Consider the following 16471-nt stretch of genomic DNA (forward strand, 5'->3'; position numbering starts at 1 on the left):
GCTCAAAGATGGACTCATTTTTGCCACTTTGTAGCTAATACCAATCAACTATGGCCAGGAGTGTATAAATACACTGTGGGAATTTATTTCTAGATGAGAGAGTTAGTTAAGAGAAGTTAGGCAGAATCGCAAAGGGTGTTTACTACAATTATGTACTTTGAATTTTTGACATTGCTTAATTCATAGATTGAAAGATAGTAGACTCCATTAAATTTAGAGAAGTAATATGAAAATTGTGCAGAAATTTCCCCCAGTAAACTATAGAATGTGTTTAAATTTAACTTTAACAAACTGGTTGCCCTCGTGGGAATGTGAGGTGTTACAGGACTGAGGAAACAAGAGTGCTGGGTCCTAGAAATATTCTATGTCTTGGTATGGGTAGTGATTATAAAGGCTTATGTATGTGTCAGAATTCATCAAGATATATGAACTTGATGGATGTAAGCAATACATTTATTGCTTCAATTTAAAATGAAGTCTAGGCAAAGTTGATTTGTTTGATTTATCTGCCTTGCATTGTCATATAGATACCCATATATCATTGTAAATCAATTAAGTTTCCTTTTATTGTAGATAGGTACATTTTTGATAGATGTTGATCTGTCACATAATTTGTGTGTCTTAGAAATGAAAGTATCATGATGACATTTTAAAATATATAATATAAAACATTGATGGCTTGGTTTACTTTTTCCCCTGATTTAGGAGCTGTGACTGATGAGAATTAAAGGCCATGGATGAAGATGGACTTGAATTACAACAAGAGCCAAACTCATTTTTTGATGCAGCAGGTATAACTACTTGGATTGTTCCACTTTGCATCTACCAGATTTGGAGTTGGTTATCATGTGAATGAATTGCTAGACTCACATTGATGTTCACACTTAGGTTATCTTGTTATCCTGTCAAAATCTACAAATGTTACAGTGAGCATTTTATTATTCCCCTCCTCAAAAATTTGGCTTCCTCACAACTAGCTCTCATATTTTAGTCAGTAAAAGCAGTGATATCAAAACCTTAGTGTTATCATTAGTTATAATGTTGCCTGGCTATTCCGCTAAGTCTTGTTGGTTCTCCCTTTGAAAATATACCTAGTCGGGCGTGATGACTCACACCTCTAATCCCAGCACTTTAGGAGGTGGGGGCAAGAGGATTGCCTGAGTCCAGGGGTTCGAGATAAACCTGGAAAACTTGGCGAGACCTCATCTCTACAATAAATCAAAAAATTAGCCAGGTGTGGTAGTGTAAGAATGAGATGACAGAGCCTGTTCAGCTACTTGGAAGGCTGAGGTGGAAGAATCACCTGAGTCCAGCAGGTTGAGGCTGTGGTGGCTGCGAGCATGCCACTGCACTGCATCCTGGGCAACAGAGTGAGACTTCAACTCCAAAAAGAAAAAAGAAAATATACCTAGTTAACTTTGTTTGAACCTTTGTTTAAAAAAAAACTCCTTATTTACACCTGTTCCTCTTCATTCTGCTACTTCTTGCCACATAGACAGGACCTGTCATCTCATTCTTACTAGTCTGCAATAACTTTTGCGTTGTTTTCCTTACCTTTGGTCTCTTACCTAGCCCAGTGATCAGGGTAGTCATTGCAAAATAAGATGTAGATCCTATCATTTCTCTGTTCTCCATTACCCAGCAGATAAAGAAGGTCCTCTACATTCTGACCCTATCCTATTTTTACAGCCCACTTTCACAGTTCCCAAAAGGAGCCTTCTGCTTTAGGAAGATGGAGTCTTGCCTCATTTTCCAAAGTATACAAGGAAAATTGTGTTCATGAAAAGTCTAAAAATAGGAAAAAAAGTGTTCACGATTTTGGATTACCCATCTTTTTAGTTATATAACATTATGAAGTGATAACACTTGGTTTTATGATGTAAAATGGTTTTATATCACACTAACTACTCTTATAAATAAAATGCTAACAGGTTTTCCATTGGATTGTAAATGTTCAGATTGCAGTATATTAAATAGCAATTAACTTTATCAGGAAACTAAATAGTAGTGATTTTTAATTTTTAAATTTTATTCGATTGCTAAATCCGGGGGTGTGTGTGTGTTTTTCTTAACAACTTGAAATAGTCTTTTAGCTCAAGTTTGATAATTTCAGTTTGATAATGATAAATGTAAAGTTTAGAATTCTTCATTGTAACATGAACTATGATTAATGTGTTTGAAAGAGAGACTAAGCTCTTTGGAGAAAAATGTACAGTATTTATTCACTTAATCTTGCCACAAGCAAGCCTGGGTCATGGGTTAAGTGGTAGATTGGAGGACTATTGCATTTTAATCCTGATTGTTAACACTTATGGTATTTGTTTATCTTTGAGCAAGTCACTTAATCTGCCAGGGCCTCCGTTTTCATATGTCATGATAATAATGAAACCTCTCATTACAGTTTTTCAGAACACTTCCCATACATTCCCATTTGATCATCACCACAGTCCTGTGAGGTATGCATGGCAGATACTACTGTCCTCATTCTACTGATGAGGAAACTGAAACTCAGAGGTTAAATGACTTGCCCAAGGTCACAAAACTAATAAGTGTCCAGCCCTGCTTTGCTCTCTGATTTAGATTTCATAACCAGTGCTCATGCCACTAAATGTTTTAATCTTCACATCTGCAAAATGGAGATCATCTATTGCTTGATGATAATATTCAGAGTATTGAAAACAAAAAAGTATAAAGCATTTTGTGGAAGTTCTATAGAAAGTAAAGTGAACATATTATTTGTAGATATGATTAAAATAGATATTAATTGACTTTAAAGACCTCCTGTGATTTTAAATATTATTTGGCCTTTGATGATTTTTGTTTATTGACAAAATCATGTGTTTCTCTGAGGGCCTGACCAGTGATTGAGTTAGGCTCCTTCTTGGACTCAGCCTGGTCTGAGTCACAGCCAGAAGCACTAATCTACTAAATAACTTTTTTGGTAAGACTTTTATAAAACTTTCTTTGCTTTTCTTTATGACAGGAATCATGGTATTAGATTGTTTTATTTTATCTTACACTTTTGATAAGAATATATACTTTTTACTTCCATTTATGACATTCATTCAGAATAATATTTGAGCACTATATACTGTGCAGACTGTGTGATCTTGGTTAAGTCATTTAATCTCACTGGGCTTCAATTGGTCAATCTCTACCTTCATTCCTTAACTGCAAAATGGACTAGAGTAGGGATTCCTATATTCTGAGGAATTGCCTTGGGGGTTGGAGTCTGGGGGGATGGGAGGAGGCTAGATTGGAGGTGGAGTACCCTGGTGAAGTTGGGGCAGCCCCCACTCCAACTACCCTTACCTTCCAACCCCCCAGCACAGTTGCACTTTTATTCATCTTATTTATCCCCAGAGCCTCCTCAACCAATTGTCTTTCCTCCTTAACTGTGGCCTTTTGTCCCTTTGAAAATGTATCCTCTGATCCTTTTACATCTGGATTCAGGGGATGATTTCTGAATTTCCATAGTCATAGATGGAGGATATTGGTGGTATGTTGCATCAGCACAAAGGGGGAAGAGTGTGAAGAAAGAAAGGGGAAAAAATGGAAGGGAAGTAAAAGAAATACACGAAAGAGATGGAAAGAAGAAAAAACATGAGTTGAAGAGAGGGAGACGGAGCGAGAAGGAAAAGCAAGAAGGAAAAACACATGCAATGAAGGAAAATGGTGTATTTGCCACCTGAAGTTGCATTATTTAACCTTTATAATCCTCTCTTAAGTACCTGTGTATATGGGTTTAATTGTAGTGTGCCTAGAATTTTACTTTCATAGATATATTTCTTCTGTGACTGCCTCAATTGCTTTGTTCCCCAAACATTTATATTTTTAATCTATTGATTGATTTGGGATGAACACAGAAGTTCTTATTTAAAATGTCTTTCTAATATTCAAAAATAGATTCCCTCTTTATTTCTGTAATCTGTCTTAATGTTTGAGAAAACTGAGGAGCGAACTGGTCTGTTTTCCTGGTAGAAATTAAATGACATTAATTAATTGAGGTAGTCATGCATACCTACCTGAAATTTTGTCATTTTAATTTTTTTTAAAGGAGCTGATGCTACACACATGGATGGTGATCAAATTGTTGTGGAAGTACAAGAAACTGTTTTTGTTTCAGATGTTGTGGATTCAGACATAACTGTGCATAACTTTGTTCCTGATGACCCAGACTCAGTTGTAATCCAAGATGTTATTGAGGACGTTGTTATAGAAGATGTTCAATGCCCAGATATCATGGAAGAAGCAGATGTTTCTGAAACAGTCATCATTCCTGAGCAAGTGCTGGACTCAGATGTAACCGAAGAAGTTTCCTTAGCACATTGCACAGTCCCAGATGATGTTTTAGCTTCTGACATTACTTCAGCCTCAATGTCTATGCCAGAGCATGTCTTGACAAGTGAATCTATACATGTGTCTGATATTGGACATGTTGAACATGTGGTTCACGACAGTGTAGTGGAAGCAGAAATCGTCACTGATCCTCTGACTACTGACGTAGTTTCAGAAGAAGTATTGGTAGCAGACTGTGCTTCTGAAGCAGTCATAGATGCCAATGGGATCCCTGTGGACCAGCAAGATGATGACAAAGGCAACTGTGAGGACTACCTTATGATTTCCTGTAAGTTTTGGGGTACAGTGGTTGTCAGATGTATTTTTGAAGGCTGCCTTTTTAAACTTACATCAGGAGTGAAATTTTCTTGACTTCAACATCTGTAAAGTTAAGTTCATAGATCTACCTTCATTGTTTTAGTTTGGAGTCTGTAAGATAACTTGAAATTAAGAAAAGTGAAATGCATAATAAAGAGGTGTTTCTATATAAGGACACAATAGGAATATGAGATTTCTTCCATTTAGAAAGACAAAGGCTGAAAAGAATAGAACTGAATTTTGTGAAATTATAAAGGATGTGATCAGACTGTTACCAGTCTTTATTAGACTAAAAAACCCTCTTGAAAAAAGGAGTTCAACTTGGAAAAAAAAAGTATAACCAAGGTGCCTATATTCTTGAATATGGATATACACAGTACTGCTTGTGTAATACTTACATATTTATTCTGCTTATATGCTATGTAAATTACTATATAATAACACAAAAAGGTTGGGCTCGGTGGCTCAGCCTGTAATCCCAGCGCTTTGGGAGGCCAAGGTGAGTGGATTGCCTGAGCCCGCAGGTTCGAGACCTGCCTAGGCAACTTGGTGAGACCTCATCTCTACAATAAATCAAAAAATTAGCTGGGCATGGTAGCACGCGCTTGTAGTTCCAGCTACTTGGAAGGCTGAGGGGAAAGGATCGCTGGAGCCCAGCAGGTCGAGGCTGCGATGTGACAGAGTGAGACTCCAACTCAAAAAAAAAAAAAAACACAAAAAAGAACTGTGGCTTAGTATTAAAACATTCTAAAACATTTCAAGTATGATGGATTCATATTAGGTTATTGAAGAAAAGTAAAGTGTTTTGGAACATACCTCTAAGCGTTTATCTTAGCATCTGGAAGGACAGCTGTATCTTCTTACAACATATTTCTTGGTACCTCTTTCAGAGACAAAATTCTAGTTTGGATAGACCACAGTTCTGACCCAGTGTGGGAATTCTTATGCCTTAAGAAACTAAACTTGAAATAATTAAAGATTCACAGATGATTTATAAATTTACAAGGATATTTGCTTTGTTTAAATACCTGTTTTAATACAGGGATTTACTATAACATACATTGGAGTCACCATAATTTTAGGAAATACCTTCAAAAAGTTCTTGATATTTTGAAAATCAAAGAATTCTTTGTGGAAAGAGGTAGAAAACGCCTTCCTTCAATGCATGTTTATCAGATCCTTACTATGTGTCAGACATTGTAGGTAGTGCGGATATGGATATGTGCTAAATAAACTCATACATAAAACCATTGTCCCTGGAGAGCTTATAGTCTACTGTGAGAGAGAAATGCAGAGGTGTGACTAAATTGCTGTGGAGACAGGATGGAATAGCTGACCTTTGAACTCAAGGATGACTTCTAGTTTTACAGGATGAAGAAGGGCATGAGCAGCAGGAAGATTCTTTCCAGGCAAATGGTATAGTATGTTAAAAAAAAAAGTTCTGGCCTGGCCTTTGCTGGGAATGATGGGAACTTCAGGTTATACTTGTATATCTTTGTATACTTTCTGTTTCGTTACGTAGACTAAATTTCTAGAAATAGAATTGCTAGATCAGAGGATATACACATTTACAAATTTGGTTATATTAGCTTGGTATTTTGCCTTAATATAATTTTCCTCACCAAGGTTATGAGAATGTCCACTTTCCTACACTCTAACCAACACAGAATATTATTTTCCTTTTTTGTTTTTACCAATCTGATAAGGAAAAATATGGTATCCTGTTTCAATTTTGAGTTTATTTTAGGAAGATACTCCTGGTAGCAGTATGAAATAAGCATAGGTGAGGGAGAGATTAGTGGTGGAGAGCAGTTGAAATGGCTCATGTATGAGATAAAGAAGATCCTAAGTACCTTAATAATAATAAAGGGGACAGAGAAGGGGGGCTGGATTCAAGAGAGATTGGGAAGTAAAATGGATGAGATTTGGTGACAGATAAAACAGGGCTGGGGATTTAAGTAAGAAAGATAAAGGATGACCCTACGGTTTCTACCTTGGGAGACTGGGAGCCTGGTCTTGCCATTACTTGAGAGTAGGATAGGCTTGGTGGGCAATAAAATGATATAGGACCTGTTAAAAGTTTGAGTTATTTGCTGGGGACAATCTGGTAGATGTTTTTTCAAGGCAGTTGAAAACATGAATTTGGTGCTTTTGAGAGAGTTTGTGACTAGAGGAAGAAATTTAAGGCAACAGAATGTAGGAAGTATCCTATATGGGAACAGATGATAGTCCCCAGAGAGTGCTTGTAGGGTAAGTGTCAAGTGTGGCCCCTTTAGGTATTTAAGAAGTAGGCAGAGGAGAAGAGCCCATGCAAACTGGGAGCTTTCAGATCGAGGAGGAGGAGAAAAAGTGTTTCAGTACTGTCAAGGATAAAGAGAATTTCTAGAAGTGTCAGCCGCTGAGGAGAAAGCAGGTTTTTTTGTTTGGCAATTAGGAGGTCATTGGTATCTAGTTAAAGTAGTTTCAGTAAGGCATGGGTGAGTGGAAAGGAGATGGAAGAGATGAGCTGTAGTGGATTGAAAGTTAGGAGAAGCAGGTTGGGGGAGCGGTTTGTATAAATTGCCGTTTTGGTCAGTGAAGGGGCAGAAGAGGTAAGAGTACAGCTTATGATAGTTGGCTAGATGGTGAAAGTGTGTTGAATGTATTTATAGGTTTTTAGGTACAGAAAACAATTGGACAGAGAACCTGAAGATAGAGAAAGGAAGGGGTAACAGATGGAGCAGGTTCTAGAGAAGGAGAAGGGACTGGGCTTCAGGGCCACAGTGGGTGGCTGTTAGGTGAGCTCTGGAAAAGAAGAGCAAGTCTCCTCTCTGAGACGGGAAGGCAGTTAAGGATGAGACCCTTATCCAGGAACAGAAGGTAAAAGGAGTGCTTGAGTGTTGGGAGATATTTTCTCTGTGAAGTGGGTTTATCTACTAATACAGAAGACTGCAGAGGTTGGGTGGAAAGCTGAAGGATAGTGGGCAAAGGTTGAAAAGTCTTTTGGAGATGAGCTGGCACAGGAAGCCAAGAATTTATGAGCTAGATTGCTGAACTGCATTGAGGGGCCTGCTGAAGGTGGGAGTCTAAGTATAATCTACTACTTAGTATGAACATTCTATTTTTTGTCTTTTTTTAACAGTCCAGGAGGAAAGAAACAGAATGAAGATGCTATTTTAAAATTCAGGTTGAGCACCTCTGTTCTAGAAATTTGAAATCTGAAATGCTCCAAAAGCTGACACTTTTTGAGTGCTGACATGACACCACAAGTAGAGAATTCCACACGTGACACCTTTGCTTTCTGACGATTTAGTGTACACTTTGTGTTTCATGCCCAAAATTATTAAAAGTAATTTAATAATTGTGTAAAATTATCTTCAAGCTGTATATGAAGCACAGATGAATTTCATGTTTAGACTTGAGTCCCCTCCCCAAGATCTTTCTGTGTATATGCAAATAGTTCAAAATTTGAAATCTGAAACACTTCTGGTCCTAAGCATTTTGGATAAGGGCTACTCAACCTGTACTGCTGCCAGATTTTCTATTGTAATACCAGGCAACCCAGGGCCACGACTAGAGAAAGTAGAGAGTTGAGTTCATCCCGATTTATAAGGGGAAGAGGGTCTGGTGAAATACTGAAGAGAAGAAAGCACTCTCACTTTTCTTTGTTTTCTTTCTATACGTTCTGCCCTTTCTGTCTTCTTCAACTTGTTTACTAAGAAGTAAAATGTATGACATTGGTTTGACCTTTAATAAATTAGCACACCATCTCTTGCTATTATTACTTTTAGGAAGTTCAACCCTCTAGAGAAGTCATTGAAAAACAACAAATAAGTTGTTTTAGTAATGATTGACACAGTGTACCAGGTCCTTGTATTGTATTACAGAATCCAGACTTGTAAAATTTTCATTAAAAATCTATTTATAGTCATTTTTCTTTTTAGATCCTGGCTTTTTTGCTAATTTATATAGATTTTAATGTTCCTGAAAAAAGTAAATACGAATGGACATAGACTGCTATTGTTAGTGTATCTTAGTATATTTTAACATATATATACATATATAAACAGTTTTAATAATATACTGATAATTTATTTCCTTTTCAAATAAAATGTCACATCCAAGCTCACAAATACAATGAATGATACATTTAAACACATAAACATATGCACATGCGCATATTATTCCTACTTTACTATAATAAACATATAATAAATAGATTGTTTATAAATTGGGTTTAGAGATGGTGACTTTTGGTAATATCTTTTGTCTTCTCTGTTAAACAGGCACTTTTGCACTCTATTCCCCTCTACACCATTCTTTTTCCCTTCAAAGTAGCGATCCTATTTAAAAATTTAATTTACTATTGTCCTTGGAATCAAACCAATTAAACACTTTGGAATTAATTAGCATTCCTCTTGATTATGCCTCCCAGCCTAGATGCTTTAATACTGCATTTTAACTTAAAACCTGTATTGATTTCAGAAGTTTAGGATTAACAAAGGTTTTGTGGTAAGTTTATAGAGGAGCTATAGCCTGATTTTATCCATGATGGAGAAGGCTGAGATGCCATTAGTAGTCAACTTTAATGCTTTTCATAACATGATGAGAGATGGTAGTATCTCTGAATTCCTGTCATATTTATTCAGCATTCTTTAGGTCTGAGATGTGAATACATGTCCAAATAGTCTCTTTAAAAAATTCACTTAAGTTGTTGACTCTAAGAGCCTAATAAACAGCTTTTATAATATCTTTAGTATCCATATCGACAGATTTCTTCCCTCTACAGGTCTTAAAATGATGATAAAGTAGTCCTCATTCTTTAAAATATCATGGTAGTGTATATAAACACAAATTATCTGTCACAGTATAGCTGCCTTTGAGATCAGGATGACTTCTATATCTAGTCTTTGCAGTCTAGATGTTATGACTGCTTCTAATTTGGTTGTGTTTCTTGAGGACTGTATTTTAGCTTCTTATGTATCATCTTCCCCATCAAACTCTGTGCATATTAGGTGTGAAATAAGTATTTGTTGAATATATGAATGTTCTGTCTGAAAGTTTGTGGACATCATGCTTCATCCAAGGTATTGATACGTTTCTTCCCTACCAGTAGCTTATTGTCTCTTGATAACAATAAAAATAGGTAATAGTAGTTCAAGCGTGGTGGCTCACACCTATAATTCTAGCACACAGGAGGCTGAGGCGAGAGGTTTGCTTGAACCCAGGAGTTTGAGATCAGCCTGGGTAGCATAGTAAGACCTCATCTGTATAATAAAATAAAAAATAAGATTAAAAAAAAAAACAGGGTCTCGCTATTTTGCGCAAGCTGGTCTTGAACTCCTGGACTCAAGCAATCCTCCTGCCTCGGACTCCCAAATTGCTGAGATTACAGGCGTGAGCCACTGTACCCGGCCGAGTCCTCATCTTCAAAAACAAAAATAGGCTGGGCTCGTTGGCTCAGCTTGTAATCCCAGCGCTTTGGGAGGCCAAGGTGAGTGGAATGCCTGAGCCCACGGGTTCGAGACCCACCTGGGCAACTTGGTGAGACCTCATCTCTATAATAAATCAAAAATTCGCCGGGTGTGGTAGCGTGTGCCTGTAGTTCCAGCTACTTGGAAGGCTGAGGCAGAAGGATCGCCGGAGCCCAGCAAGTCGAGGGTGCAGTGGCTGCACTCCAGTCTGAGTGACAGAGTGAGACTCCAACTCAAAACAAAAAACCAAAAAAAAAACAAAACAAAAAACACATTTATTGATCAACCGCAACGAGTTATGAACCTCATTAGAGGTTAGGGATAAACAGTGAAGTCTGGCTGTTTTTTTAAAGATTCATAGTCTTGGAGGAAAGAGAAACAGAAGCAGGCACTTATAGTTGAGTGTGAAAAGGTATATAAATAGATGTACAAAGTATTTTGGAATCACTCGGAGAAAATGGTGGAAAATTTTTGGTACACTTGAGGGAGATAAATGCTACGAAAGCATTATAAACTGAAGTCCTATGGACTTTCAATTGAAGATATTCTGCTCAATATGTTTTATCTCTACTTATATCCATTTCTCTCCCATCTGTATTATTTGGCAGCAAATTCCACATATTTCCTTCATGAGTATTTCAGTATTAATTTTTTAAAGACAAGGATTTTTTAAGAACAGCAATATTTTCATGTCTTTAAAAAAATAACAGGATAAACTCAATTTGAAGGATGAATAAAATGTTCATTAGGTGACTGAGGAGGGAAGAAAGGCAGAGAGATGCAAAAGATCATTGAGTGTCAGAGACTTATTTGTTGGGGCGCAAATAATGTTTTTGGTGAGAAGAGTGGAAGAAATGGTGAGAAAGGAAATTGGCAAAGTAGGGCCCAAAACATAAATGCTCTTGAATAGACTTAAGAAACTTGCTTTACCTTTTTGGTGTTGGGAACTGTTAAAGAGTTTTAGGCAGACTAATAATAATATGCTTAGATTTATAGTTGAGAAAGATAATGGCAATAAACTAAAGGTAGACACAAGGTAAGAGTGAAATCAGAAACAAAAAGTACATTTTGGGAGGTTACTGTAGTCAGGTAAGAGACAAATGATAATGGTTTGAAATAAGGTTGTGTCGGTAGAGTTTGGCAGCAACTGATTCATGACATATTTAGGAAGTAAAATTTGGATTAAATTTAGGGTAAAGGAAGAGGGGTGGGGTTGCAGATCACTGCCTGGTTTCTGACTGATGCAGCTGGGCAGGTGGCAAAATCATTACCAGAGGAGGAGCAGATTTTGACATGTTAAAAATTTATTTACAGGGTTGCTGCATATGGCTGTCCACTGTACAGTTACAATGTAAGTGGACCTCTGCAAATGGTGAAACGAGGTGGCCCTGGCTATCCAATTCAGGTGTTGTGACCAGTCATTCTAATATTAGCTTCTAATTAAGCATTACTTTGGTCATAGCAGACATCCAATAAAAAGTGGTTCAGGGAATGAATGAGTACATACACTCCAAATTCCTATGTTTAATACATAAACTCTGAGGGTCAACACAATCTAATCATTTATTTATTGATTCTAGGGGCTGTTTTAGCTTAGAAGAGATAGTAAATTATTGACTCCTTTGTTTTATGGGCTAATTATTGGATATATCTTACCATTATTTTTATGTACATGCCCTACCAGCTTTGTTTTTTAAACTGTTTCATAAAACATAGAAAAAATATTGGAATTGAAAATATATAAACATGAGAATATTTCTGAAATGTGAGAAAAATCTTATTTACCGAACTAAGGCTATTTTGGAGAAGATGTGTTGAACATCTTTTTAAATTTTATTTTTTATTTTAATTTGTTTTTTAGTTGCCAAATAAAAATTGTGTATATTTTTGATGTACAGCATGATGTTTTGAATATGTATACATTGTAGAATGGCTAAATTGAGCTAATTAACATGTCTTACCTTATATACTTTTTTGTAGTGAGAAAACTTAAAATCTATCTACTCAGTAATTTTCAGGTATACAGTACATCGTTATTAACTATAGTCACCTTGAACATCTTTTTAAAACTTGTTCTTATAAAATTTGAAAAGAGGTTTCTCTTATTTCGTCTAAAATAATTATGTCTTCACTGTAGGAACTCTGAAATTTATTTAGAAATTAACACTAAAATTAATGAATTAAGAGTTGCAGTATAATGGTCAGTCTAAGTGTTGGCTAGATTTATACCAAGAATAAAGCACTCAAATAAGACAGAGATGTTCTAATTCCTTCCTCTCCCCACCAAAAACAAGGTCTATATCTTGAGAGCATTACAAGCAATTGGAGCTTCAAACCTGCCTTGTGGTTAATATTTACTCTTTATCTGCTGAGACCTAGACAAAGTTGTTTGTTACCTTGCCCTTTGAACAAATAATGATTTGTGAGATCATGGGGGTTGGAGAAGGAAGAAAGAGAGGAGGAAAGAGAATGTGCCTTTCCTTGTAGGATCTTATAGAGAAGCAACATGGCATATGGAAAATCACCTGCAACTAAGAGTCAGACAGTCTTGGATTTAGGTGCTAGCTCTGCTGCTTACTAGCTGAATGAATTTGGTCAAGTGAACTATCCTTTTGGCCTTAGTTTCTTGTTTGTTTAATGACAGTTATACTACTTGACGTAGTGGGTGACTGTGAGAATGACAGAGCCTGTCAGTCAATCACTGCTAGCCGTTACTGTAATGATCATCAACATAGAACCTTTCAGTCGGTAGCATCTGAAAGGTTAGTAAAGCTGGATTTAGAATACCTTCATTTATGACCTTTTTGTTGTCCTATCAGAATTCTTGGGTAAGGGCAGGTACAGGTTGGGATTGTAATAGTCATTCCATTCTTTTTCTCCTGAATGTATAGCATTAGAAGTCAGTTTTTGGTTAACCAGGTTTAGTTAACTGTTTTCCACCAACTCAGTGCAGTTTGGCAACTGTTTTTCATACTGTCTCTGACACCATGCTACAGATCACTGTAACTTAGGACAGGCACTTGAGTGGCTCTGATCTTAAATTCTTCATCTGCAGAATGAGGCTAATTTTACTAAACCCTTGAACCTCCCCAGGAAAGTTTCAAGAATCAAAGTGCCCCACATCTTCAAAATAAAAAATAAGTAAAAATTAAAAAAAAACCAAAGGAGATCAGATTGTAACCAATTCTTTGTAGTCTTTTATAGTCTATATATAATAAAAATAAGGTGAATTTTTAACCCCAGAGAGAGAGTTCCTGAGGAGGAAGTTAAGATGTCTAAAAGTGAAATTTAAATGTATTTATCTACTTCATTTGCCTTCTTGACAGAATGCTTCCTGCAGGCCTCTTAGTCTTTTAGGTGCTCTAGTTTCACATGTGTCAAGTAGAGATAAAACACCTAAGTCCAGGGGGAGTTGTCCTTGATTTCATAATAAAATACAGGGAAACCACTTACCACAGTGCCTGGGACATAACAGTTGCTTGGGCATCCTTTTAGGAGGAAAACCCATCTTTGGTATCTTCATTGGGTATTAAGTAGACACCTGCCCACACAGGAACCTTTTAATTGGATTTTGGGGTTTAGAGGTTAAAAAAAAACCAAACAGGCAATTAGGTAGTAAGACTACTAGACTTGGCAGAGTAAGTTAGAGTAGGCTGATGTTTCAAAGAGTCTAATTTTCTCTTAGAAGGCAGTACTAAGGTATTTGGTATGGAGAGGCCTGGTTTTCCTCCTTGACATCAATCCCAAGATTCATGCCTATGAATCTTGTTAAACCTTTAGAAAAGATTTGTGTGTTCAGAATGCCCCTTGAGGTAACTTGCTTAGGCAGTAAAATCATCTTTGTTTTCCTCTTAGATTAGCCTATTTAAAGATCTATCAGGTTGCTCCCAGTTCTGGGAGACTGGGATTTAGTGAATGAATCTCCGAGTACCTTGTGGGTACTGGCCATAGGCTTATAGACTTCAAATTTAATTAGAGTTTATCTTTGAGACTAATTCTGTCCTCATAGTGAAAATTTTCCCTCTTAATTATTTGTGCCTCCTTGATAATTTTGGTCGTTCTCAGGACTAGCACAAGATCTTTTAAATCTTTTTATAATTTATATTAAGAGGTAAGAGGAGGCTCCGGCAGAGGACTGAGGAGGCATGGCCAGTGAGGTGAGAGGAAACCAAGAGCTTGGGCCACAGAAGGCAAGCAAGGAGAGTGAATCACAAAGGAGAGTGCGCGTCTGTCAAATGCTGCTGCTGGAGCAAGTCACATGAGTTGGTCACATGAATTGGTCACGGATGACCTTGAGGAACAGTTTTGGTGACGTTAGGGCAAAGAAAGGCCTGATTGCGGTGAGTTTAAAGGATGTGGAATGAGGCAAATTAGAGAAATGGAGGTGGTGGAGAAATAAGAAATAAGAGATGTTTTTGCTTGTTAAGGAGGAAAAAAGAGTAGCTTGTTTATATGTGGATGAGAATGATCCAGTAGAGAGTGTAGGGGGAGAGAGGGCAGAGGTGCTGGAGCAGTAAGAAGGGTGGACTTCAAAAGGAGGGTGTGAGCATTAGGTAGGAACACAAATGATTTGTGGTAACAGACTGGGAGATGACGTTTGTGGGTTTAGTTGCTGGTGGATAGACATGGTAGTCAGTGAATCTTCTCTTCTGTTTCACTTGTTCTCAGTGAAGTAGAAAGTCAGCACCTGAGAGCAAGGGTGGGGAGGTGGTATTAGAGATTTGAGGGGAGAGAAGAATGAGGAAAAAGAGGAGAGGGGGAAAGTAACAGAAAAGATTCACTTCAGGTTCAGAGTTATGAATTAATTTTTTTTTTTTTAAGAGACAGGGTCTTGCTCTTGTGAAGGCTGGAGTGCCGTAGCACGGTCATGGCTCACTGCAGCCTCAAACTCCTGGGCTCAAGTGATCCTCCTGCCTCAGCGTCCTGAGTAGCTGGGACTACAGATATGCACCATCGCACCTAACTAGTTTCTTAATTTTTTGTACAGACAAGATCTTGCTATGTTGCTCAGGTTATCAGGTTATGAATTTAAAGTGAAATCATCAGCAGGGTGTGTGTGTGCGTGTATGTTTTTCTGTTTCCAACCAGATTTAGCTACTTAGGTGCTGGTGCAGAGGCAGAGGCAAACAAGTGTGGTTTTGCCAAGCCTGTAGGATGAAAGAGGGGGTATGGCAAGGAATGGGGATGGGGGTACAAGGGAATGGGATTGACTGGAACTAAAGTTGTTTTGTTGTTGTTGCGTTCAGGTAAATTCTAATGTAATAATTTGTGTTTAAAAGTAGCATGTTATAGTATCCAATTTTTATTTTTAAAAATCTGTTCTTCCATTCTTTTATTTGTAAATATGTGTAGAGAAATGTCTAATGATCTATAGAATCTATTGATACTTTGGATGGTGAGATTTTGAATGCTATTAATTTCCTTCTATACTTTTTCTTCAGTAATAAGTTGTATCATTTCTCCAGCAAGCAGTTTATTGTTTTTTTTAAAGCAAAGTTGAAGAAGCATAAAGAAATGGAAGCAGAAATGTACTATTTAAGTTGAAGGAACACGGGATCATATGTGAGCTGCTGGAAAAGAAAGGACAGAAGGCAAAAGGCAGTTTGACCAGAGATTGGTTGCTAGACTGTGTAATTTGTGTTTTGCTTGTTTGGAAATGGGGCACCTTTCTGTGCTAGAGAGTGAGGTGACTGGATCTTTGCAGTGTCTGGGGGTGTTTGGCGGGAAACCTGAGGAGAGAGAGGGAAACTAAAAGGCAATGACCTTGTTCCTTGAGGAAGATATATTTTAACTACAACCTGATCTTGAGAGATTAGGCAATTTGAGTAAATGAAGAGACAGCCAAGAGCTTACACAGGAAGACTGAGAATGGTAAAGATATCTTTTATTGTGTTAATTTAGACAAAATGCAATTCCAGTGTAAATCCAATACTAGATATATTTTTTTATCTTGGCAAAATTATAATGAAATTTGCCTAGAAGCTTAGAGAAGTTAAAATAAAAAATAGTATTTCCTATTTCATAAGGTGGTTGTGAAGAGTAAGTTGTATGCTTTAAGGGCCTAACATCGTGCACGGCATGTGATGTATACTCAGTAAGTGTTTGTTGTTTTCATTATTTATCATTACCACCATCATTCCTTATTACACAGGTTTGCCATGAAATGGTGTTCTCCATATGAGAACCAGTTCAGTTCTAATTTTTTCATTAAATTGTCATTCCTTTAACAGTTTACGAAGAGTGGAGTATCTCATTCCCCCGCTCCCATAAGTTTTCTTTATCAGAAACTACTTGGTTTTCTGAAATATTTATTTATTTATTTATTTTTTGAGTTGGAGTCTCACTCGGTCGCCCAGACTGGA

General features: G+C 37.1%; 1 protein-coding gene across 3 annotated transcripts in view; it reads left to right on the forward strand.

The window, feature by feature from the left end:
• ZFX (zinc finger protein, X-linked) overlaps window positions 1–16471 on the forward strand; it is a 48816-nt gene that overhangs the window by 16608 nt on the left and 15737 nt on the right. The window contains exons 2-3 of one of the 3 annotated variants that reach the window (XM_008068056.2): window positions 706–791; window positions 4058–4627. In XM_008068056.2, the coding sequence (XP_008066247.1) occupies window positions 734–791; window positions 4058–4627 (628 nt within the window). In that variant the 5' untranslated portion in view covers window positions 706–733. Of the gene's footprint in view, window positions 1–705; window positions 792–4057; window positions 4628–14372; window positions 14450–16471 lie in introns of those variants that run through there. The other 2 variants (XM_021717556.1, XM_021717557.1) reach the window with 2 other exon arrangements.

This window comes from Carlito syrichta, unplaced genomic scaffold (genome assembly GCF_000164805.1).
Source record: "Carlito syrichta isolate Samal-C Ts95f unplaced genomic scaffold, Tarsius_syrichta-2.0.1 Scaffold309857, whole genome shotgun sequence".
NCBI classification, from domain to species: Eukaryota; Metazoa; Chordata; class Mammalia; order Primates; family Tarsiidae; genus Carlito; species Carlito syrichta.